The sequence below is a fragment of the Jatropha curcas genome, chromosome 8, assembly GCF_041381405.1.
Source record: "Jatropha curcas cultivar XTBG-Jc1 chromosome 8, XTBG_Jcur_1.0, whole genome shotgun sequence".
Taxonomy (NCBI): domain Eukaryota; kingdom Viridiplantae; phylum Streptophyta; class Magnoliopsida; order Malpighiales; family Euphorbiaceae; genus Jatropha; species Jatropha curcas.
In genome coordinates, this window is record NC_143158.1 from 3511210 (window position 1) to 3536407 (window position 25198).

A 25198-nucleotide genomic window follows, 5' to 3' on the forward strand; every position below is an offset into this window, starting at 1 on the left:
GGGCCACGTGGACCAATCTAAGTGGCTAATCAGATCCATCAATTTTTATCAGGTGTTGATTGGCTACTACTAGGAATATGGACCCACTAATTGTCCTTTCAAGGTTTTTAGACCCAATCTTTTAGGTCCGCCTCTCTGTAGACACGGTGGCTTGCCCAGTTGACACGCGTCTTCTGTTAGCTGTCTCCTGGGGATTGCTTCAGAGATGCCATCCATACATTGATTTTTACCTGTCCTATTTCTTTTTTTTTTTTTTTTCCATTGGTTTGATTGGATTCATTAATATCTATAATGAGTTGGGATATTTATAAATCTTTAAAATTGTTTAAATCGTTCAAACTAATGTACAACATAAGTTTCAAAAAATTTCCAGTTAGGATTCAATTTGTAAAAACTTGAAAATCTAAACTATTGCTTCGACGTACAGTGGGAAGGCTAGAGTAGCAGGAATTTGATAACACAGACTCCTATTTTTCAATGATGTCCCACGATGAAGACAATTGACTGAATCCCGTAAAATCATTTCAAGGAAATTTATTAATATCTTAGAAACCAAATCGAATCGAAAATACAAACATTAAAACTCTGATATTTATACGAAACGTTAGTATTTAAGAACCACTTCCTGAAAAAACTGTTTCCCAACCGGTTTTCCAGAATGGGGCCTTCTTCAAAAACGGTTTTCAGGAAAATGGCTTCACATGTTTGTAGTTGTTGGATCATATATACTCATTTCGTTAAACTATTATTTTTTACATGCACTTCATCTTTGATTGAAGTGCCTGTATATCTTAACATGTAAATTTAAATACCCTCGAACTTTTTAGTTCGAGTGAGAAACAGCCAAGTTCATTCCTGGTCGCAGTTGATGATGATGTGTCCCTGCTCCTGAAGTTGATAAAGTAGAGCCAGTGCAGCTGAATCGCATGAACTCTTCTTATCAAGTTGAGCATCCCCTTCACACTCAATGTCCCCAAGAGAGGGTATGTGCAAGGTGATTTTTGCTATGAAATTGATACGATTCTCTGTTCTTTTGCTGCCATCATCACATATTTTTGAAGTGCTGCAAGAACGTAAAGACAGTCAAAAGTAGAGGATCAAGAATTGCTGCAGAAAAGGAAGTGTGCTCAACAGTTATAAATTGTTTTAGGGAACTATTTGAATCTAATCATTTTATGTGCACAAAGACATGTGATTGTGTAAAACATGGTTGAACGAGCAGACCTTGTCTTATATTCTGTTGTACTAAATTTAGGCTTTGTCCAATCCGCTTTTTTACAGAGTTCAAAAAGACTCTTTCGAGGTCCTCCTTTATTTGTGTCAATCGACTTGATAACTGCAAAACAGTGAATTTAATGAGATCTTACTTCAAGCTTTAATATTTCAAGAATCAGCAGCATGCTAATTAACAATAAAATAAAAAGATAATCACGACTTGCAAGCATCAGAACAATGATTTTTTTTTTTTTTTTTTGGATAAAATTCCAGAGCGCCAACACACATGTAGACAGAAATTGAAAATTCACCGAGTGCAAAAGGAGGACAGAAAAATCATGCATTAAGATTCATTTTCTTCTAAAAACTACATTGCCATATTTTTAGTTAATGTATATATCCACTTTTTTAACCAAATAGCAAATCAAATAAATATTATTTCCAGTTCAGAGAAAAAAAAAAATGTTACATCAGGCAAAAGTCAAATGATGCAAATGTAATGCAGATGGCCCAAACGATGAGCAAGTAAACTGCAAGGGAAAAGGGAGAAAGATGTAAGGCAGTTAAACTGAAGGATTCTACAAAAAACAGAAGCCAGAATAACATGATATAATTCTGCATTAAGATAACTATAACTTGTCTAAATCAAAATTCAGCATCAGAAATAAAAACCAAAAAACATGAATAGGTACGTACCATGGGGACTGTTGGCAAGGGAAGGAACTCCGCTCCCTGCTGGCAATTTATTTTCCAGTTTATTCTGCTGGTTTGTTGGCTCACTTGTGTATTTGTTTGTTGTGTCTGCAGAAGATATTTTATTTCTAGTTTCTTCAGCTTGTTTCCTCCTCTTTGCATCACCTCGGAGGTATGTTATTCCCCTTTTCTGTTTCATTAAAAATTAATAATCGATATTGGTAAAAGACAATTAAGAATAGTCAACTTAACTTTCTCAGCCATCTGGAAGAGCTAATTATTCATTCAAATGGTTTTGACTGGAGAAAAGAGTAAAAACATTAGTACCAATCTAAGTATTTTAATCCACATAATTTTCCAGTTAAGTAATTTTTTTGTTTTTATTTTGCTTGTCTCTACAGATTGTTCCCTAGGCAACTTGCGAAAACGTTCACCATGGTAACAGAGAAAAAGATCATCACAAAAACTCTGCACAGCTCTTCAAATTCTAATATCATTTTGAGTAGTCCAAATGCAAAATACACAGGAGCATGATACAAACCCGCCTCTGAAAACTTATTCAAGAAAGAAATTTAACTCCTCAAGTGCTTTGCACATGGGTTTAGAGCGTTTGGAAGAAGTCAAAACTGTTGGAATTAATCAGTTGCTGGAATTTCTCAGAGTAGAGAAACTGCTTCACATGCCTGATTTTTCTGCTGCAGTTATCACTTATCCACTTCCCCAATTTCCCAATTATTTAGGCCACTTCCCCACTTTCCTAATTATTTAGGATTTGATTTGCTTTCCTGTCAGTATTTATATTTCGTTTTCTTGTTCTTTATTGATATTATTATTGAAGTATTAATCAGAGTTGTAAGGAATCTGGTCCTCTCCATACGGACTAAGCAAATAAAGCTTTCCCTTTTCTCCATAAAATTTCTTTCTTTTCTTTTTATTTTCTGCTGCTGCTATCAGAGCATGTCCAATCGCTTGATAAATCCTTAACACAATGATGATATTCTTAAAAATAAAGAGCTTAAGAATCAAAACATCTTAGGGATTTTTTTTAATTCCTCAGAATTTTTAAATACTGAGTGATTGTTAATTACTACAACCCAATTCTTTGTATAAATATAAGAAACTATCAATGCAAGTAGAACAAACCTCAAGTTCCTTCAACAAAGAAGAAGCTGCTTTCCCTTTTGCACATTTTCTGCTGCGATCATACCCATCTCCAGTCAAAAGAACGTCATTTAGCTGTATCCTGAGCTCAGCATGCACAATGTCCTTCTCATTGATACATTTTTCTTTTATAAAGTACCCATGGAAGTCACATAATTCAATTAGTTCACGCAGAGGAGGCAGCTCAAGGCTTTCAGGTGTTGCAATCGGGGACAACAGAGGCTCAAATATTCTCCAGACTTCATCGAGCTTAAGCCTTGTATCAATTAAAATTGCCCCGGCAATACTTTCAAGCAGGTCCCCAAGAGCCTGTAGTATTTAAAGTTATGGCCAGAGCAAATAAAGTTAATATCCAAAGCAACTGCAAAGAAGTTAAGTCATTAAATGCACTAGCTAACACATGATTATAAGTTATAACAGATGCAACAGACAGTTTATTTAAGGCTGCATGCCTCGGTTTAATGGGGGTGAAATGTTTCTATGGTAATATTTCACTCAAACAAGTGTGGTAGTCCTCTAAAAATGTTCTTCTATATGAAGTAGGAGGGGTTGGTTAATAGTTGTAAGCAAGGAAAAACATTTCCTACCATCACTGCTACCACAACCACTGCTTATTGGCACCACACCACACCACTGCCTCTAATGCTGCCACTACTACTGGCATCATCACTGCCACTAGTAACATTACAGTGCTGCCATTACCAACATTACAGCCACAGATGGAACTCATCCAATGTCCTCCATTTACAAACATGAGTAAACACATGAAGAAAATATTATTGTTCCCTTCACCTTTGTGCATTGGTGAATACTACAGGAAGTAATATTTCATCCCCGTTATTTCAGCGTCATAATGAATGCAGCCTAAGAAAATAAGCAATAAATTTGAGTTTGTAGAACTGATAAGCACTTACCTTGGGACCCTTGAGACCTGGAGACAATTTGGTGGCTTCATCAGATTCATGAAAAGACTGCAGATATTCTGTTATTTTGCTTAGAAGTGATGCAGAACAATGTTGAAGGTGCTCATGTAGGCCTTGTCTCACAACAACTTGAGCAAAGTTTTCATTATTAACACAAGCTGAACGCAAGTCCGTCAACTCACCTGGATCAATTTTCGGGTGAGTTTGATAGAGATGCCACGTAATGAGCAAGTCCAGCACAGAGTCACCCAGAAATTCAAGCCTCTATCCAAAATTCGAAAGGTTAAAGAGAAAGATTAATCTGAAGTCTTGTCTAAGATATATTTAAATAATTTTATGCAACTAAATACCAACAAATAACCAAAGCCTGGTCATAATAATAACATTATTTAATGTCAGTAAAAAGAACTCCTTGAGATAACTGGTGACTAAAGAAAGTTTTATTTCAAATATCATATATCAAATACCGCTATCAAAATGCACACAAATTGTTTTCCTTCCAAGTTATGTGTCATGACCTAGGCTCAATACGGCACAATGTCCTTTTTGGGCAAAAAATTAAAATATGACCGTCTATATAATCCAATACCTGATAACAGTAGCCAATTCCCTGTTCTTGCATGGTTGCATGTGTAATGGCCTCTTGTAATAGAAACTTGAAGAAAAATGTATAACCAAGTTTTGACTCTAGGTTTTCCAAATCTTGTTCTTTTGGGATATAAGATCGCAGAGAAGCATTTTTAATGGCTTCATCTACCAGCGAAAGATCTAAGTCAACACCCATGCCAAGCCACTTCATTACATGAATTGCAGACATCAGTCCTCCACTAACATAGTATGCTCCTATGATTGCTTCAACACAATCAGATATGGTTTTCGAACACATCCATCGATGGCCTATAGAACAGCATTTTCCAATAAAAACTTTTTCTTCAGTTTGAAACTTGGCATCTAAAGGGACTTCTAAAGTATCAATCCCACATTCACAACGAATGTAATAAATAGGTCTTTGTCCTGGAGCAACCCAACAACGAGGATTGAATTCGCTGTCTCGTATATATTCCTTCAAGAGAATCGCAAAGTGTTAATTAATTCAAACAGATTCAAAATTTTTAAAATCATGGAAGTGAGTTTGTGGTACATTAGTATGAATCAATTCCTTATATGAGACAATGAACATCTACAATACAAATAGAAGCATACATGGGGGTAAAACTTTTAAAAAAATAGAAAAAGGACTATTGAATTTTAATTTCTGTTCTTTTTTTTCTAAGTTCAAAATGTTTGATACTTTTCATCTCCTTGGTTAATATTTTATGGAGGATAGACTGAGGGATCGTATTTCGTTACTGCTAAATAATTCAATTTCTAGTAGTAGTATGTCCTGCCTTTGAAATTTACGCGATATGTTGAGAGACCCAATTGAGAAGAACTTTGGTGTGCCATTCCCCATTGGATTTGTTTTTTTTTTTTTTTTTTTTTGGCTTATGTGCACGAAAAGACCATAGTTGAAGAATTCAAATTATTATACAGATTAATCATTTATAGGATGATTTGCTAGTTAGTTGAAATATTTTGAATTCCACAGATTTAATAACATGACCTTATCATTTAATAAAGAATATTAATATAACAGAATACAGATAACAATTTATGTAACACATGTAAGAAAATTTTTATTACATCTTATATACGAATAAGCTAATTATACAAACACCAAGAATAAATCTTTAATAAAATTTTAATTAATTTCTATAATAGATGTATTCACATGTTAAATATAACTTAGTATCACAGACAAGTTACATTTGACTCGAAACTAATATACTCAAACTTGTTACAACCACGGTAAAGTTACTTCCACCTACAGATCAAATGAAATCAATATATATAGTATCATATTACCAAAGAGAAAATGCTTAAATGTTAGAAACTAGTATCATATCAAATAGCTAGTAGAATGGAGACTCTTAAATTCCACAATTATGAGGATAAAAAGACAAAATAGCCAAATAACTAAATTCTGCAAAAACAAAATAAACAGAAGGACATGCAAATAACCAAATAAACACAATGATGTGCAAACTTTCAGGGGACCAGTGTAACTTCATTAGCAACACCTGGCCATGGGTATCAGATAAAATGCCAAATACCTGCAATTTGCGACTTATTCCAAATTTATGCAGGGCTGCATTACAAATGATCTTTTTGCGGTGAGCAGTCAATTGGCCCTCATGTTTTGTGGGATGCCTTAAAAAGAGGTTAAAACTAACAGCATACTTTAAAACAGAATCCCCAAGCAATTCCAAACGCTCCATGGAAAATGCTTCATTACATCTAAGAGATGTTATTGCTTCCAGCATCTAAATAATAAAAAAATCAGATTAGATTAACCACAAAGTGAATGATTCATGAAAATGCAGCAAAATCAAGCGGGCAATTTAACTGATTTATCAGACAAACCAGGGAGCTTTGGATATGGAAGTCGGGAGAATGGCAGCCAATCTCTTGTCTAAGTTGACTGGCTAACATCAGAGACTCTAGACGGTTCATCACAGATGGAAGTAAGTAAAATGATTTTAGAGTCTGGACTGGAATATCAATACTGACTAAAAGCTCTGGTGGCATATGAGCATATTGTCGTTGTTTTTCAACATCCAGGCCATCTTTTGAGGCGCCTACTTAAGAACATATTAGAAATCAGATAAACAGAAAAAGGAATAATATTGCCAAATCTAATTTGACAGGTGTATTAAAAAAGTCCAACTTCCCCCAGCTTCTCCAACTAGACAATCTGAAATGTACTATTATCCCCCATCAACACTCCCATGGACAGGACTCAGCAGCTCAACATACAAGATAATTCCATTTATGACAATGCTCAAACATGCAAATGAACATACCTTCATCATCAGGATTAAGAAGTAGATTATGGGGCTTATGGCTTTGCTTTAACAGCAGCAAAGGCTGTCCTGGATACTTCAGCACAATCCCGTACCTGAAACAGATAGTGTTCGTCTAGGGAGATCATAAAAAATAACCAGGAGGATGAAGACAAAACATCATATGGGAGCACAGCTTACTTTCGGTTGAAGTACTCGGCAAAGGAAGAATACTTTGCTGGCTTACCCTTAGCATTTTTCTCAAAAGGACTCTCAGCAGATGTGTCAATCACCACTTTAACAACAGAGTATATTTTTCCAGTGTGAATTGCAAATACCACCATATCTTTCAGTTTATCTCCATCAACCAAAATATCAGCCAAGTGGATTTCATTTGTGCCACTGCACTCCGTCACAAATGAGCCAACCCCAGAAAGTGAACTTCCCCTGGCATCTTTACAGTGCTTAGCACCCAAAAGTGAGTTCTTCAAAAATTCTACAGCATAAGTGCAAGCATTAACCCCCTTCCAATTTATTTTCCAAGATTCATCACTTGAAGCACTGAGTGTCTTGAGTGGTAGCAGCAAATACATGTTTGATGGGATCCAAAGTATACTTGTTTCCTTTTGAAGTAGAAACTCTCTTGGTGTTTCGGATGATTTGGACACAGTAAACAACTTCCCAAATAATGCATTGAAAAATAATTCATGAAAGCGTTTTGCTTTCGTCATCTAAAATAAAAAGAGAAGGGTGTGGCATTAAGCAAATAACTTCCTAAAATAAAAGGTAAAAATTCAATTAAAAGCATATTTTACCTGTTCAGCATCTAATTGTATTTGTCCACATGAAGCAACAGAAGCTCTAACCATCTTCCTGAGCAAATAAAGGTCCAACTCAATGTTTCCAACATCATCGTCAAGCTTCGACTCAAGGAGAAGAACAAATCCAGAATAAATCTCAGTGGCAATACTACAGGAGAAGTCAAACTTGTATGCATGAAATGTGACTCTATCAAGCTTCTCCGCCCAGCTTCCAGATAATGCATGAATATTGGTTGCTCCATGCAATTCCTTCCTTTTTGTAGTTCCTATAGTTGTTGTTGTATCATTTCTTATGTTGGGAATTAGATGCATAAAAAGGGAGACATAAACGGAAACATTGAAATGAGTTGATACAAATAAGATGACAATAAATGTAAAAGTAAAACACAACTAAAGCTTTCAGAAGTGAGATCAGATAATTCAAAGAATTTATGCAAATCTTATTAATATATCCCAATCAAGTGTTTGCTAAGTGAGTGACAATCATGTTTATAAGCCACTTATTTTCATTATTATTCCTTGTCAAGTCAATCATTACGCCAAATTGAAGCTTTTTTTTATAGATCATTTCACTATTGCTTGAGATTGATGAATATGATGTCAATATTCAAATACCATAAACTTTGTTTATATATTATTACTATTCATTCTATATATTGCCATCGAATGTGCTCTGCAACTAGGAAGGTGAAATATTCTCAGGTCCAATTCTACAATTAACCAAAAAAAGAAAAATGAACTAAGAGTGATAAGATATTGTAATATATAGAATGTCTGTTATGAACTTTATGTTAATAAAAGCTTGAAGTACATACGTACCAGGACCTGCTGATGTTTCTTTGCTTGCCATTATATGATCACCTTCAGTAGGCTCGTCCACTAATGGTAGGAGATGGTCGTCCAAGGCTCTCATTTGATGCAGCATCTTACAAGCCTCCAAGCATACAAGCTTCTTTGCTAATTGTTGACTCCTACATTTTGGACCAACTATTGTCTGAAAAGCTGCACTGGCAGGTAACTTTAGGTTACACTGGCATGACTTTTCAGAAAATTTGAACTCAAAAATCGGCATTGGTGTGTAGTACCTAAGTCACGATGTAGCCGACTAGGATTAAATGCCAAATAGGTTGCTTCTAAAAATATCTACTAGGAAAAAAAAATCACAGTAACATTGTTGTTGTCTACAGAACATTTACATACTTATCTCCAGGGAGCTTTGCACAGTATCGATGTATGAGGCTAACACTAGAGTCTGCAGTAACTGAAGCTCCAGTACCTTCCACAATATATGCCTCGGTTTCCTCAGCCATACATGCTTTAAGAGTCCATACATCAGGATCTCTATTCATAGCCGTATTAGTTACTAACCATTCACTTCTTATGAAATCAAATAGTTGATTCCTTTGTTTCACATTTCCCCTATAGATATGCATACATTTGTACTTAGTTTAGTCATCAGTGATACTATAAAAAAGACAGCAATAATACACTAACAGAACACTAACAACTTCAATGACTTGATAAGGACTTCTAGCATAAATGTTACAGCATAAATACAGAATCAACATATGACGACATACAAACACATAAAGACCCATGAAGTATGTGAGAATGGACAGGCCACCACCTCTCAAGCATGATGATATATTGGGAATCATCTTGTCGAGCTCTTCCTCGAGATTGGACATAACAGCAAACTGTCTTGGGCAAATCAAAACATATAACAAAGGAGCAGTTTGGCACATGAATTCCCTCCCTCAACACATCAGTGGAAAATAATAGATTTACCTGTAAATATGTGTATATCAATCAGTTATTATGTTTTCAAACACCATAACTTCTTATGAGGTAATTCAGGATGCAGAAGATCAGATACCTTCCCAAAGCGAAATGAGTCCAAGGTTTCCTTTTGCATTTTAGGTGTCAATGCGTCGACTGACGCATTAGTTCCAGTAACATATGAAACTGTAAAATGTGCCAGTGCTGCAACTTTCTTCACAAATCTTTCAATTACTTTAGCGGTAAGAATTCTATCAACAAAAATGAGGCATAATATTTTCCTACCTCCGCTGCATAATGAAAAATGTAAGTAAAAGGTTATAGCAACCAATGATGCTTAAACAAACTGAGAACTAAAATCTCCATTACCCAAATGATAGGAAAACTTGAAGAAGTTCATATAACTTTGGTGATATGTAACCCAAACTTACTGCCTCTAAGTAGTCAAACCCCAGATTGAAAAAAGAATCATCATCTGACCAGTGAAAGGGAACATTATTAGCAAAAACAATCATACTCAAAGTCAAAGCTAAAACAGAAAAATGGCAGCTTGTTTAAACCAATTCAAACATGAAACTATGACTGATGGATTCATCTAGAAATGAAAAATGCAAGAAATTGACTCGCAGCAAAAAAAAAAAAAAAAAATTTCTGTTAAACAAACTACTTCCACTCACAATTACTTTTAGCTCAAAGAATCAGCTTTGAGTTGTATCTCTATTGGCATTATGAATTATGTGCTTACCATAAGTAGGAAATTCATAGGAGTGGTGGAAATATGAGATTCGTTAATATAATAATTATAATGGAAATTGGTGGAAATAAGACACAAGGAAGAGGAGGAAGGGAAGAGAAGAGAAGTAAAGAAAGAAGGCTGCTATTTTCTTTTAACATGGACACTAATGTTCTCTGAAAATTTTCAAATATTTATAACCAAGAACCCAATGGACGTCAGATAATTCCAAGTCGATGAGATACTTGAATTCAACCCCAAACAAATCAACCATTGCAGAGTAAAAACTAGGAGTCAAAGATAGCCTCCTCAAAAAGCAAGTACTGCACAAGCAAATGGCAGAAAACATGTCCCATTATAGGATCTGCCATTAAGTAACAATAAGAAGTTAGAAAAGAACAAAAATAATGAACTTTGAAGCATTGCAAGGATTTGATTACCAATCTCCGAGTGCTTACTCAAAAATTAGAGAAATGAAAAAGAAATGTTGATGATAACAATTGCAATGACAATTAGTATTATGATAACCTGAATATTGTGCAGGTTAAGAAGAGAATTAACTGAACTGGGGCAGAAGCTATCAGTATCAAGATAATCATTAATGCCATGTAAAGAGGAAGGACACTACATGAACAAATGTCAACATCGATAAAATACAGGATAAACAAAGGAAAGAAATCTCAATTGGTTGCAGCAAAAATAACATAAGCAGCAAGTGGATAATGTTTCTTTTATTTTTTTTCATTTTTTTTCAACAATAAACAAGACAAAGACTAGCCCAAGAGTTAGCATACCATATGGCAAAGACTCGCTAATTACGCTCAACACTTCCTCAAGGAAACATTTGCACTTCAGAGAAATTTCTCTATAAATCTCACATTCTTCAGTGGAACTGGGGGCATTTTGTAAACAAACTTTGACAGCCTAAAAAGATAAGTGTCAAAAGTAATAAATTATAAAGACAATCATGAAGTGCCTAACCAGAAAAGAAGACAGTAATAAACTAAATATTCTTGAAGCCCTAGGAGAACTTGTGTCTATATGAATGTTTCACTGGAAGTAAATTGTTATATGCATGAAAAAAAATATTCCTCTCAAGTTTTTGAAAGGAAGAAAAAGAAATCCTAATAGTAATCATGAAACTCATAATTAAGAATGTACTGTAGTTGACTGGAGATCATATTGCTTTCTTGCTAAACATCAATCCTCTCCTCTCAGAATAAAATTTAGTCTGAGAAGAATCATACCTCATACGCACATATAAGGCCCAGATCTTCAAGGCAATTCAATATTTTTGTGTGGTCATTGGAAAGCCGTTGTCTCAGTGTTTTAAGTTTATCATCCACATCTTTGTAACAGTTTTGTGCTGACTCTTGCAAACTGAGCATCGAAGCATCAAACTACCCATACAAATAAAATATCTCAGCGTTGAATAGGTAAAAATGCATATCACAGTCTAAAATCTGCAACTTTTGTAGATGAAATCTCCACCTACATATGTTTGTTTATGTGATACAGGAATACCTTGGTCCATAAAGCTTCAATCTTTGATTTCAAATCTGAACCATAAAGCTGTACTTTGTCATAAAATCTACAAATTTCTCTTGCAGAGGGAATGTGGACATCCATTTCTGTCCTGTCTTCAATAGTATAAATCTGAAGCAAACGCCAGCAAGATATGGTTGCATAATAACCCAAATCGCATGATCATTGCAGGCAATCACGATTTAAAATCAAAAGATACCTGAGAATCCAATATGCTTTCGAGCTCTGATATTTGATCCTCACAATCCATAGCAGAAGAGACACCTAGCAAGTAACAGTTGACAGGATAGGAGTAACTTCAGAGACCACAAACATGATAATGACCCAATGTCTCAAAGACAGTTTAGTAATGAGAGGATGAAGCAAGTTTGCAAATAATGATAAGCTGCCAATAATTATATAAAGAAATCTTTTTTCATGGATATGTTTTTTTTTAATCAGTCGGAGAACAAGTTATGCAGTTTAGAGCAATTACCCAAACAAATTAATTCAAATTATAGGAACCTAAACCAGAGTAATTCTCTTAAACAACATTTTTTCCACAGGAAATGCCATATCTAAAGTATGATCAACTAAAATCAAGTAGCAGCATAGAGATATGAGATGCAAGTGATCACTGACTGACTCCAGAGACACGCTATAGAAAACATAGAGAGACATATGAAGGAGGAACCTAACAAATTACAAATTAGGTAACAGGGTTTTCACACAAAGAATTAAGTAATGTTTATGCTTTCAGACAATTTGATCAAACCAAACAAAACATGCCGCCGAAGAAAGCCATACCTTTTCTAACAACAGGCGATGCCGTCATTCCAAAGATCTTTGGCTTGTCATTCAATTTGTGATAGAATTCCTTAACCAATCAATTTAATGTCATTTTCTAAAATGAAATCAAATTACACGACACAAAGGAAATCTATTGTGCGAAAAGATGAGATACATGAATGTGACTCGTGAGAATGAGATGCTGACCTTCATTATTTTTGTATAAGGGTGATTACCCGTGGCACGATGACACTCATCAATTATAAGCAAACATATCATTTCTGGATTCAAGAATGCCTTTCTTAAGGCATCCAAAAGGATCTGAGGAGTCATAACCAATACCTATGGAATAAAAAAGAAGGGCATACATTAACATAACACTAACGTTGCCATTAGTTAATGATATTGAATGTTTTGGACGTTTGAATGTGCTCATAAGTTCTTAAAAGCATTCTACCAATTTTGCTCCTTGTTGTAATTTTCATTAGCGATAAGCTTGACTGTGAAATTCAAAATGGACCAAATTTTAATTACAAATGTTGCAATTTTATTTCTCTCCACATAGCAATGCAGTAATGTGGTCATTGCCAAAAAAAAAAAAAAGGGGCAAGACAAAAACAGAAAAATCAAAGTGAAGTCTACTCAGGAGAGTAAATAGGGCTTCTTGGGTTCTGAAGGAAAATTCAATCAAATAATTCTAGCATCAACATACTGGCAGATGCATTCTGAATGAGATCCATGAGAATAACTAAGAGTCTCAAGAATTTATGCATATGGAAGAAAACTGGTCAAAATTATTGTACGAGACATGCAAGGCAAACCCATTAAAAGAGGTAGCTCAAAGCTAAATCGTTAGAATACCGTATCTAAAGTTTAGACAGAGATAACCAGCAGATGCTACAGCGTATTTCAGATGTTAAAGCAAACCTACATCATGCTCATCAATCTCCTTTCCCCAGAACTTCTGAGTCCACTCATCAACCCCTTTAGCTCCATAGTACTCTCCCACATCAAAATTTGTATGCATTTGAATAACCTCATATTGCTGCAAGAAGAAAACCCACAACTTTTTAGCATGCGGACAACTAAACTCGGACAACAAGGCAAGGGAAATAACTACAGATACCAACAAAGCATATCTTTTTATTCTTTCATTTAAACAAAAAACAAATAAGTAATGGGAGCAACAGAAGCAAGAACCATCTAATAAGCACCCATTGCTGTACTATACACAGAGAAATTTAAAAAGTTGAGCATGCCTGATTGACAAGATGAACGGTAGGAGCTAAAAAAATAATCTTTTTTTTATGAACACCGGACTTGATAGATTGGCCAATTTCTTTAATTAACATTACTGCTATCATTGTCTTTCCAGCACCCGTCTCCAACACTGCTATAGTGTTCCTCTTCATAGCCACCTCAAAAACCTTCAGTTGGTAACTGCAAACATCATAACACAAATGAAAATAAATAAATAAACAAATAAGAGATGCAGCCACAAAAACCAAAACCAAGCCACTATAATCACAAAACCCGTTGAAATTGATAACCTTCTGGGGTGAAAATCAATAGGATTAACAGTAGAAGCTAGTCCTTGACCAGCATTATCTTGACCGTCACGAACGTCCGAACCCAAATTAAGATATTCTGTCGAGCCATTACTCATATCACTGTAGCTTCTCTTGAGAGGAGTAAGGTCTGCCATTTTTGAGCTTGAAATATGAAATTTCTTATATAAACAACAGTGGGAAGAGTAGGAGACTAATAAAATTAACTGTTTCTATTGTAAAGATTCTCCATCCGTACAGTTCAGCCAGTACGAACAAAGAGAAGTACTAAAATCAAAAGAAAGACAATAAACGTGAAGAACTGGAGAAGTAAAACAATAATGGAGTTGGTGCGAGTTTATCAGACGCTATGCACTGCAAAGTGTGCAGCTCAATCACGATTAAAATAAAACAAATATTAAATTTCGAAATAGGGTTTATTGTTGAGGGGTTCTGGTTAGATTATTGTTTTGTTTGATTCAGTATCCGTATGATTCTTGAGAATCAGTTGGTTTTGATTTTTATTCGTACAAATTTCGGTTTATTTCGGTTTATACTTTGTATTAGCTGGATTTAATTTGGATCCGACTAACCGAAAACTCAACCTCTAAGTATAATGAAATTAAAATTGAGGAACCATTAAATTAAGTTTTGAATATCAGAATCTGACTTAAGGCTTAAATTAGTTTTTAAGTTCGATTTTACTCCCTAAAATTTCTATAATTTATAATTTCTATCCAATGAACTGCCCTCTCATCAACTTATAATGTAATTTATTGTATTTGATTGTAATTATAATTATAATTGAGAGCTAAATAGTAATTCGTCTAATTAGAATTTAGAATTATGTAAAAATATGGCAATGCATGTAACGTGGACAGAATTGGCTTGTACCAGTGGCGGCGGAAATATATTAAACTACAAGTCGATTTCCCATGCTACTTCACCTGTACTTAGAACGACTAGTCGTTGGTAATTGGTATTATGAAAAAAAAAAAAAAAAACAAAAAGGAACCATTATTAAAGATTAGCAAGAAAACATCAATCTTGATATTACCAATAATCACCACAAGAGCAGCTTCCATTTTTGAAACAATGGAAGCGATTTGCATCTCTCAACACAATCTCTCTTTGATAAATCTTTGACACAAATTTGATAGCATTATGGCAATCTCCACAGACGCGAAGGTTTTTGATCACTCTAATTCTGCTGGACGGAGGAGTGCTTAAGAGTCCATATGCAATTGCTAGCTTCTCACTGTGATAATATAAAGAGCGCTCTTTCTCCTCTTCTTCCACGTCAAGTAGCACAAAGTCTGTATCAGGAACATACCCTTCTTCTTTGATTCTTTTCATCAAATCTTCCACCTTTTTGCATATTGAATCGGCTTCCGGATGAGATCTATCATCTACCACAAACAAATGCACCCTGTTCTTCACATCTATCCAACTAAACCCTGGATCCTTCTTTACATTCTTCCTCTGCATTTTTCTTCTAGCATTAGTTACGCCATCCCATTGGTTGGCAGCAGCATATATATTAGATAACAGCACATATGCTGATGAGTCAGACGGCTCCAAGACCATAAGCCGTCCTGCTAATCTTTTTCCAGTATCCATATCGCCTAGAATCCGGCAAGCACCTAGCAACGCTCTGTACATTGAAGCAGAAGCTTCAAAGGGCATTGATAAAATCAGCCTCTCAGCCTCTTGAACGTGCCCTGCACGGCCAAGGGCATCAACAAGACAAGAATAATGCTCAATCTCAGGCTCAATACCATATTCTTTTTGCATTGAATAAAAATGCCCATAAGCTTCAGAAACAAAGCCGGAATGGCTACAGGCAGAAAGGACACCAATAAAGGTAAATCTATCAGGATGAATATCATGAGATTTCATTTCTTTGAAAAGGTCAAGAGCTTCTTCACCATGTCCATGTTGAGCTAAGCCCACCAAGATGGCATTCCACAAAACTATGTTCCGTACATTCATTCTTTTAAATAGACAATATGCATCTTCTATATTCCCACACTTGGCATACATATCAATGAGTGAAGTCCCAACAAAAGGATCTGAAGCGCAATCCAGCTTGATCACATTTGCATGAATTTGCCTCCCCTGTTCCAGTGCTGTTAGACATGAGCTGGCTTTGACAAGGGTAGCAAAGGTATATTCATCAGGTAGGACCCCAGAGAGCCTCATCTGATGGTATATAGAAAGTGCACGGTCTTCATCTCCATTTTCAACACACCCTGAAATCATAGTTGTCCATGCAACATCATCGGGCACAGGAATATCATTAAATAAAAAGTGAGCAGCTACTATGTCTCCGCATTTGATGTACGTATCAAGAATACCACTACTGACAAATAAATCTGAGTCCAACCCGAATTGTATTGCGTGGGCATGAATTTGCTTCACTTGTTCCAACCTCACTAAGGTACCACAGGCTTTAGCTGCAGTGGCTAATGTGATCTCATCAGAACTCTCTCCACTTCCATGCATTAAAGCAAAAAGTTCCAATGCTTTATGACTATCATTACAAGTTATGTACCCAAACATCATTGCATTCCATGTCGCCAAATCAAAATCATTTTTATTTTTGAACAAAAGTTCTGCCTCAGCCATTAATCCACTTTTACAATAAACATCTATGAGAGCAGTCGAAACAAAACTGGAAGCGATTATACAGGTTTTTATAGCATAAACATGAATCTGCATACTGAGATACAGTCCCTCTGCAAGTGAAGAGCAAGCCCTTAGCACACTTGCCAGTGTGAAATCATCTGGTTGAAGGCCATCATGCAATAAACATATAAATAGATTCACCGACTCATTCTCTAAACTATTCTGTGCATAACACGATATCATTGAGTTCCATGAAATTAAATCGAATTCATTCATCCCAGTAAACACTTTCTGTGCCAAAGAAACAAATCCCATCTTCGAATACATGTTGATAAGACTATTTGCAACAGAAACCACAGAATCAAAGCCTGATTTTAAAATAATACCATGAATCTGTTGCCCCAACTTTATGTCACCAGTACCAGTAGCCGCAGCCAAAACCACAACTGATGTCACATTGTCATACTTCACATATGATCTAATCATATTTATAAAAGAATCAACAGCAGCCCAATATCTGCCAGCCAGGAGATATTCTGACAATTTCTTATTCCAAATGACCACATTTGAGTTATCTTCATAGAAAAATAATTTAGTTGCATAGGCTTGAATTTGCTCCTTGTGCCTCTTTCCTATATCAGAACCAACAGCAGATATTCCTTTGAGCACACAACGGATACTAGCATTATCAGGATGTAAGCCACTCTGATGAAACTCAGAGAAGAGACTAACTGCCTCTTCTTCCAGACCCATTTCCACGTATACCTTGAGCATTACATTCCACAAGACCACATCCCTCACCTGCATTTTGTCAAATAAAACTCTAGCCTCCCTAACTAATCCAATCTTCGAATAAATATTCACCAGGGATCCTGAAACAAACACATCCAAATCCATACCGATTTTCACTGCATATCCATGAACTGCCTGGGAAGCACAAACGTGTCCAGAAAGTAAGCATAGCTTCAGCATAGGGGCCAGAGTAAATTTATTAGTGGAGACAAAACCACAGATAAGACGAAAAAGGCGAAAACCCTCCGTAACATGGTCAAAATTAGACTCTGCAGATTGCGCATAGGCAGCCAAAATGGAATTCCATGTAACGAGATCTCTATTAAGAGTTTTATCGAACACTCGGCGTGCAGAGGAGAGAGAACCGCATTTGGAATACATAGTAATCAGGTTGTTGGTCAATAAACGATCCGAAGCAAGGTCAGATTTTATGATATTTGCGTGGACGCACTTGCCGAGAGGCAAGTCGGAGGTGGAGATGGCGGTGCGGAGGAAAGAGAAGCATTGAGAGGAAGAAGAGGATTGCGAGGACGGAGAAGACAAGGGAAAGAGAGAGATGGGTTCTGAGAGAGAAGAGAAACGCGAGCCAAATGAAAGGAGGAGGGGGTATGAAGTTGAAGATTTTGCAGAGGGTCTGAGATTGCATTGTAACAGCATTGCTTAGATAGAGAAGGTGCATCATGCACGTATGGTTTGAGCTTCCCTCCAAAGTTCAAATATCTGATACATGTTTGAAGATAAACAATGTCGTTTTTAACTCTCTGATCAGTTACGTTCTGTCGTTTATTCTCTTTGTTGTATTCAACTCTTTTTTTTTTTTTTTTTTTTTTCACTTTTTTCACTGAAATTTGTACACGTGGTTTATCGTCGACCTCCGTTTATCCCTGCCGTACATTCTGTCTTTTACTCCCGCGGTTCCGAGGTTAACCGTTGAGTTACAGTTAATAAACGATTATTTTAAGCGGAAAACGACAGGCCGTCCAAAATAAGGATATCAACGTCCTGTCATCAAATTTGGAGAGTTGAACCATTCCATTATAAATCATCTTACTTCACCATTAAACTAGAGGTTATAGAAGATTAAGAGATACTTTAATTGCATAAAACATGTCTATGGAGGAAGTTCGACACCTATAATGGATCCATAGTTTCTTTCCCTGTTTCACTTCCAACTACGGAACATTCTTGAGATCACGTGCAGTGAAAATTTATTTGTGGTCCGACTCCAATGTTCAGGGTCATCAAACTCAGAAATACGATGTTTTCCTTTTCGTGTGTGAAGGTCAAAAAGATTTAATTTTTTCTTCGTGTCAAAAGGCAAAATGCATCATTATCTTCCGCCAAAACCTCGGCTACATCTGGGAAGCAAAAGATGTGTAACTCTTCTGGTTAAATGAGCTTTGGGACTGCATGCACTAGTCATACCTATAACCAGAGGAAAATTATAAGAATGAATCAGCCACCCGCAAGTACACGAATCCTCACCATTTATGCATCTTGCAAAAATCAGCTCGAAAAAACGCTTCTGCAAAAGCAGCCAAGACAATCAAATTCCAATCCATCTTAACTAAGTTCGACCACCAGTGCACCTTAGATGAGATTTACCGAGCATCAGCATGTTGCGCTGCTTGACCAAGTTATCAGGCTGAGATGGGGTTCCAAACTGTATCCAGCCATCGCATAATAGTCATGCTTGAAAAATTGTACTATCATGTAATTCAATTCTATCAGTTACATCTGAGAATTTAAAAAAAAAAAGGAAAAAGGAATGTAACAAAAAATAAGGTACAAAATGAACAAAATGTAAAAGAGCTGCCAACGATCTGCTGATGTAGGGTCCCTGATGGCTCCCAAAGTAATGCTGCTGTCAACCGGTTAAACCTTAATGATACACTTCTGCTTCCTTTCTTAACCCTTCCTTTCACTAAGCTTTTCTTTTTCTTTTCTTTTTTTCAATCTTTTTTTTCTCTTTTTTTTTTTTTTCCTTTCCGTTTTTCAGGCTTTCAACTACTCTGTCTTCCATTTCTTCTCATGTACAGATACAAGAATAATTTGATGACTACAAGTTGGATGGATTTTGCATCTCAAAAAAACTCCTATACCTTACACCGTCCAGTCTTCAGCTCAATAGATCACTACTCGAAGCAGCCCTGGCTGTGGTTCAGTGTAGTCAAGGCCCTCTTCTTCAAGCAGGTATTGCTGTATGGCGATAGGAAGTCTTGCTGGAGTGCGGGAACCCCGGGTGTGATGGCCCGTCCCAACACATATATAGACCTGCAGACGCTGCTCTGCAGCTCGGGCTGTGCTCCTCAGAACACTCAGTTCATGCTTTAGCACATGAATGGCTTCACTAACATGCAGACCATGAAGGTCTATCATCCGCTCATGTCCTCTCCCATTTCCCTGCATCTCCGGACCAGCCGGGTTCCTGAAGGGGAATATAGTTATTTATAAACACAGCATAACCAGCAATTAGCACATCCAAACAAAACCAACATAATCCAAGTTCTTTTTTTTTTTTTTTTTATCAGAAAACTCTAGGAACTAATGCAAGGATCAAAATTGAATTTCTGAATTAAAAATTTAGGCATGGCACAGGAGAAAATAATTTTACAGGTATCCACCCATGCTTGCCAATAATGAAGAAATGCCACAGCATTTTAAGAATTCAACTACTTTACAACTACGCTGTCAGGGTTTGACACTCATAAAGGATAATTCCCACACAAGAATAAATGAGCGAAGAATCTGATGACGGGTTCAGTTGAAATAAATGATAATGAAGGGTTTCACGTACCAGTATTATCACATACTTCAGCGAGGAAACAGACACTTGAAAGAATTAAAAAAAAAAAAAAAAAAAAAAAAAAAAAAAAAAAAAAAAAAAGAAGAAGAAATGAAAAAGAAATAAAAGAAATCAAATTAGAAGCTCAAGACAGATGCTTATCTAAAAGTTAAAATCAATGCTTTAATAGGAAAAAATCTAATAACCATTAAGCCAGACATAAGATCTTGTCAAAGTAAGACCAAGTTTGAACTAACAAACCTCAGACGATATATAGATTCCTGAGCCTTCCCGTGTGCTGCTTTCATATGCATATTGTGCAGTTGCCCCTTCACGCTCAATTCCTTGGCTAGAGCCTTGTTCCCAATGAGGTATGCTTGTCGTGCCTGTTTGAACAAGTAAAAACCATGTGATCTATTGAATGACAATTAAATTTCACCATCACATCATTTGACTCCAAAATAATTCAGAGGATTAAAGCAGACTCCCACATATTATTCATCTGAGCAATCAGCAACATCCTTTTGTAAGTACACCGAATATGATGTTGATTTTGGGTGATTTGCAAAAGAAAAAATTATTCTTATTTCTCTTGATTATCCTCTATACAAAGAGCTTCTATATATATACAAATTATAAACCTTAAAGAGGAAAAATTCTACATTCCTAGTATAGGAAGCATTCTAGTATAGGAAGTAAACACAAACAAGGAATTTTATAAAACAGGAAGTAAAATAGTCAGCATATGCCCCAGTAGGAAACGTCTAAAAGCAGTGGCATAGTGGCATCATATACAGCGACCAAGCATGTTTTGGCTTTTAGTAGCTTGTCTCCATGCATAACTGTAGCTTGTTCTAAATTCAGGTATTTAATGTTCAGCCCGAGAATGAGAATAGCCCAGCTGCTTTGGATTTGAGGATTACCTGTTCAAAGTAGGCATTCCGTAATCGTGCATGATCACGAGCCTCTTCCCGCAATTCAGAATACATATTTGCTGCCATCCAACAAAGTTAAAGCAAATATATATGCAGAAAGTATTTGTCCCACAAAACAAAAAAAGGTGCATTAATGCAAGTAGCTTTGTTAGATGAGGCACATTACCCACTGCTTCTCCAGTTTCAAGCCACACAGGAGCTGCTCGAGCTGAACCACGATTTTGCGTCCTATCAGCATAAATGCCTCTCCCATTCCCACTACTATAAGAGCTAGCTAAAACATGGGAACTTCTGCTAGAGCCAACAGTTGAATCAGCAGAACCATTTCTGTCATACTTCCATATGCCAGAATCCTGAGATGTCAACTTCCTGACAGCTGAAGCAAAATCCACTGCGCCAACTCTAGATGGGATGGAAGAACTAGACTTGAATAAAAGTATGTTCTCTTTGTCAGAACGATAAGGATTGCCACTTTGCTGAAGATCATCTCCTCCATATTTAGAAGGACCGTTCTGACTCTCCGGCACAGGAAGTGCTGGAAAGTCAAGAGCACTGAGATTGGGAGCTGATACTGTCTTTGAGCTCATATTCTGATTGAAACCACCATCTACTTGCAGCTATAATTTAAGACAATATCAACCATTAATATTCCCGATATAAAGGAATTAGAAAACTACAACAGTTAACAGATCAAACATATAACGCAACAATTACAAAGAGAGATGCATATCCTAAATTGATGTGAATCTTAAGATTAAGAGCCTCTAAACACATCAAACCATAATGTATACCTGTTAGCACAGATTTTTGTTTTAACTGAAAAATGGTGCGAAACATCAACAGGAATAAGGAACCAAAACAGAATCACTAACCCCCAGTTACCAAGTCGCAATGTCTTATGACTTGGAGGCTACATATAAAGACATTAGTCAAACTGAGCCATCTCAAAACTCTTAGGGGAGCGAGCCCTTCCCTGCCAAAATAAGGCATAAGAAGCATTGCTCACCAGGTTAGAATCCAAGTCAGCATAATGACCAATGGCAAGTCTTTAGACTATAAGATGTGTAACAATAAAAATGCTTCTTCCTGCAATAATTGCAATACCTAAGGTAGGAAGAATATAAATTAGATGTGGATGGGAAATTACATCATTATGACGCAGCAAAATACACATAGGCATTTTTTCTAGCCATCAGCAATTATTCTATTAAATATGAATTAACAAACCCTAAAAATGTTAAGCTGTTTGCTTCTCAAAAAAATATTTTCAATGATTTAATTCTTGAGCATAGCAAATAGCTCCCATAATGATGAGCATTCTTCCGAAGTCTTATACTTAGTAGGCAGGAAAACAATCAAACACCTGAAGATTTAAACAGCGATGCAATTACAAAGACTTCACAAATTTTTTAGCAGCTCTACTTCATTACCTTCAGGCTGCAATACAAATGCAAGAACATCAGATTAAAGGCAAAATACTTTTAAATGAAGAAATTTACCTCTAGTTGAGTAAGCATCTCAATAGTGAGATTTACATCACATCCATTTGCAAAATAAACTTCTGCAAGGCTATCAGCAGCAAACCCAGGGAATTGCGAAGCCAAAAATTCCACAGGGTTCATGTCGTTATCATCAATTATTGCATGCTCACCTAGCACATCATTCAAAAATCCAGGCCTTGAATTCCCATTGTATGAATGTACTTCCCTACCATTGCCAAGAAGCTGATCACTGCCAACAATTTGTTTGTCCCAGGGCTTAGCCGACAAATTCAAATAACTAGCTGAACTAGGATCTTCTCCATAAGAAGCACTAGCACTAGCATATCTAATCTTTTCACCGAAGCTGCCACCATTTATATGCCGTGGGGATGGTTCTTGTTGATCAGTCAACATATATCCACCCAAAGGAGCAGGGAACTTTGGCACTTCACTGCTATCATGTAAAGACAAGCCTGCTAAAGAGAGCCCTCCCAGTGCTTGAGACTCGTCTTCACCCATGACCTTAAAGTCGGGAGTGATATCATCAGGGAGCTGATGGCGCCAGAATTGATGTGCCTCATCATCAGAAGTATTAGAAATAGATGATTCTGACCGATCAAGTACTGCTTTCCCAATTGCACCACAAGTAGCAAACCTTGCTGTTGCAGCAGCTGCACTTGACGTACTTCCAGAAGGAGATGTTGATGATCTAAGGGAAAAAGGAACAAACTCTGCTGCATTTGGATTCAAAGCGGTTGCTTTGTTTGGAATGCTGACCTTCGTATTACTGGTTTGAGACCCTTTCTTGGACAAGCTCATTTCTATACCAAAATGGAAACCAAAAGACTCTACATGCATAAAAAGATACAGACGCAGAGAACAACCTCGAGTTTTAGCAGGCTTTATCCAAAACCTGCAAAAACAGTTTCATTTCATCACTTGGAATCAGTAAAACAGACAAAAGAGCCAAATTTCATGACACTATCACATGCATACAGACCAGTCCATGCCTCAAATGACCACAACAACCTTATCACAAACAATACCAACAACTGCAACTACCATATCTCAACAATACTAAGCCACACAAAATAAAGTAAAAATTGTGTCTATATACTGCTATTCATCCTTATTTACACAAAAGAACAGAACTTTAACCATACAGCATATCAGTTCAACCCAAAAACTCGATCAAAAATTAGCATAAGATCTCAATAAAACATTTCAATTCACAAAAGCAGAACTAACAAACGGAAAAAGAGTAACTTGAGGAAGCACACCAACGACAATGAATTGCACAAACTCAAAAATCAAAGAGATTTAGCAGAAACAATAAGGGATACATTAGCTTAATTCCCAACAGAAAAAATAAAGTAGAAAAAACCTGAAGATAAGTCATGTATTAAAACCCTGACCAGGAAATTAAAAAACAAAAAAAATAAAAAATAAAAAGCAAACTTTGCAAAAAATCCGGCGAAACCAACAACTACAAATAGCTAAAACAATTAAAAGACCCAAAGAAGTACAACAAGAACAAAAAGGTGGCATTATCCAGACAATCGATTAACAGAGATCTCAAGAAGAATTAAATCAACAAAAAAAGTCAAAACTAGTTCAAGAAAAACACAAAAACAAGAACTTGATAAGAAATTCAGAAGATCTATGTCAAAAAGAGCATACGGTATATACCTTTACGAAACAAATCAAATGGATCCATATCAGAAGAAAGGAGTCAAGATCGGGTAGAATCAAAAAATAAAAGAAACTAAAAGAAACAAAACAGTAAAAGAAAGACAAAAGAAACAGATAAATAGATAGATAGTTAAGCTTATTTGGTGTATCGGTGTTGGAGCTTAATGAAGCTATGAGCTCTGGTAGAGGTCTCCCTTTGTAAAAGAAATTCTCTTTATTTCGCTGCTCTGTAAATGAGATTGAGAAACCCTTAATAGGCTAAATCGGCACCACCACCACAAAAATATAAAACAAGACACCCAACCCCTCGCCACTCGATTTGACCCCTACCCTCTCTCTCTCTCTCTCTCTCTAATTTTCTTTTATTTTAATTTTAATTTTTAATTAAATGTTATCTAATCTAGCGTTTGGGATTTGAGAAAGTAGACGCCTTCTCTCTTTTTCTATCTTTACCTTGACGCCAGACCGCAGTTATACGAAATTGTCGGGTTTTTTCTTTATTTTTTCCTTAACTATAATGGTTTTTTACTTTCATTTAAATGGTGATGAGTCATTAATTTTCAGTTTAATGATGATTAGATATGCTGTTATGGTAATCAGATAAACATTTTATTAAGCTTGGACATTATTTATGGGATTAAATTAATTCTTCATTTTTAACAAAGTCTCTTTAATAAAATAATTTATATTTATCTCAATATATTATTATCTCAGTAATTATCGCATTTTTATTTGATTATGTTATCTAGAAGCTTGAAAATACATGCTTGCCCCCAATCTTTCCTTTACCTAATTCAACAAGTGGGTTGCATTAAAAT

The 25198-nt window shown here is 36.0% G+C and overlaps 3 protein-coding genes across 7 annotated transcripts; all 3 read right to left on the reverse strand.

Annotated features, from left to right (window-relative positions):
- Positions 1 to 505: 505 nt before the first annotated feature.
- On the reverse strand, positions 506 to 14594 carry LOC105638064 (endoribonuclease Dicer homolog 3a). 4 transcript variants are annotated; one of them, XM_020681004.3, is made up of 25 exons: positions 14071 to 14594; positions 13780 to 13960; positions 13452 to 13565; positions 12728 to 12862; positions 12539 to 12608; positions 11952 to 12016; positions 11732 to 11863; positions 11455 to 11607; positions 11002 to 11131; positions 9844 to 9949; positions 9572 to 9764; positions 9323 to 9483; positions 8896 to 9114; positions 8515 to 8780; positions 7690 to 7961; positions 7076 to 7605; positions 6896 to 6990; positions 6456 to 6670; positions 6146 to 6355; positions 4582 to 5055; positions 3984 to 4256; positions 3052 to 3378; positions 1912 to 2098; positions 1225 to 1336; positions 506 to 1063 (listed from the first exon to the last, which is right to left on the reverse strand). In XM_020681004.3, exons 1-25 carry the CDS (start codon positions 14223 to 14225, stop codon positions 850 to 852), a joined length of 4989 nt encoding a protein of 1662 aa, XP_020536663.1. In that variant the 5' UTR covers positions 14226 to 14594; the 3' UTR covers positions 506 to 849. The 4 variants fall into 4 exon arrangements, with proteins under 4 accessions (XP_020536663.1, XP_012077173.2, XP_020536665.1 ...); XM_012221783.4 differs by having other exon boundaries at positions 6456 to 6673; XM_020681006.3 differs by lacking the exons at positions 13780 to 13960; positions 14071 to 14594 and having other exon boundaries at positions 6456 to 6673; positions 13382 to 13518.
- A 500-nt stretch (positions 14595 to 15094) lies between these two features.
- LOC149494010 (Tetratricopeptide repeat (TPR)-like superfamily protein) lies at positions 15095 to 19234 on the reverse strand. Of its 2 annotated transcripts, XM_089724594.1 has the most exons (3): positions 19093 to 19234; positions 18973 to 19012; positions 15095 to 18845 (listed from the first exon to the last, which is right to left on the reverse strand). In XM_089724594.1, exon 3 carries the CDS (start codon positions 18142 to 18144, stop codon positions 15121 to 15123), a length of 3024 nt encoding a protein of 1007 aa, XP_089580720.1. In that variant the 5' UTR covers positions 18145 to 18845; positions 18973 to 19012; positions 19093 to 19234; the 3' UTR covers positions 15095 to 15120. The 2 variants fall into 2 exon arrangements, with proteins under 2 accessions (XP_089580720.1, XP_089580719.1); XM_089724593.1 differs by having other exon boundaries at positions 15095 to 19012.
- On the reverse strand, positions 19178 to 24709 carry CID7 (CTC-interacting domain 7). Its single transcript, XM_089724595.1, has 6 exons — positions 24378 to 24709; positions 22707 to 23601; positions 21374 to 21824; positions 21196 to 21266; positions 20534 to 20658; positions 19178 to 19915 (listed from the first exon to the last, which is right to left on the reverse strand). Exons 2-6 carry the CDS (start codon positions 23544 to 23546, stop codon positions 19612 to 19614), a joined length of 1791 nt encoding a protein of 596 aa, XP_089580721.1. The 5' UTR covers positions 23547 to 23601; positions 24378 to 24709; the 3' UTR covers positions 19178 to 19611.
- Positions 24710 to 25198: the final 489 nt, after the last annotated feature.

Bases quoted from the DNA above. Each gene is read 5' to 3' on its own strand.
- LOC105638064 (XM_012221783.4), bottom strand. From the start codon at position 14,225: ATGGCAGACCTTACTCCTCTCAAGAGAAGCTACAGTGATATGAGTAAT. The intron at 9,115-9,322 runs GTGGTGGCCTGT...GCATATCTATAG, and splicing joins TATATCATCATGCTTGAGAG to GGGAAATGTGAAACAAAGGA. The intron at 6,674-6,895 runs GTATGTTCATTT...TATGTTCTTAAG, and splicing joins TCTTAATCCTGATGATGAAG to TAGGCGCCTCAAAAGATGGC.
- LOC149494010 (XM_089724594.1), bottom strand. From the start codon at position 18,144: ATGCTGTTACAATGCAATCTCAGACCCTCTGCAAAATCTTCAACTTCA.
- CID7 (XM_089724595.1), bottom strand. From the start codon at position 23,546: ATGCATGTAGAGTCTTTTGGTTTCCATTTTGGTATAGAAATGAGCTTG. The intron at 21,825-22,706 runs GTAAATTTCTTC...CTTAAATTATAG, and splicing joins AGATGCTTACTCAACTAGAG to CTGCAAGTAGATGGTGGTTT. The intron at 20,659-21,195 runs GTAATCCTCAAA...TTGTTCAAACAG, and splicing joins GGAATGCCTACTTTGAACAG to GCACGACAAGCATACCTCAT.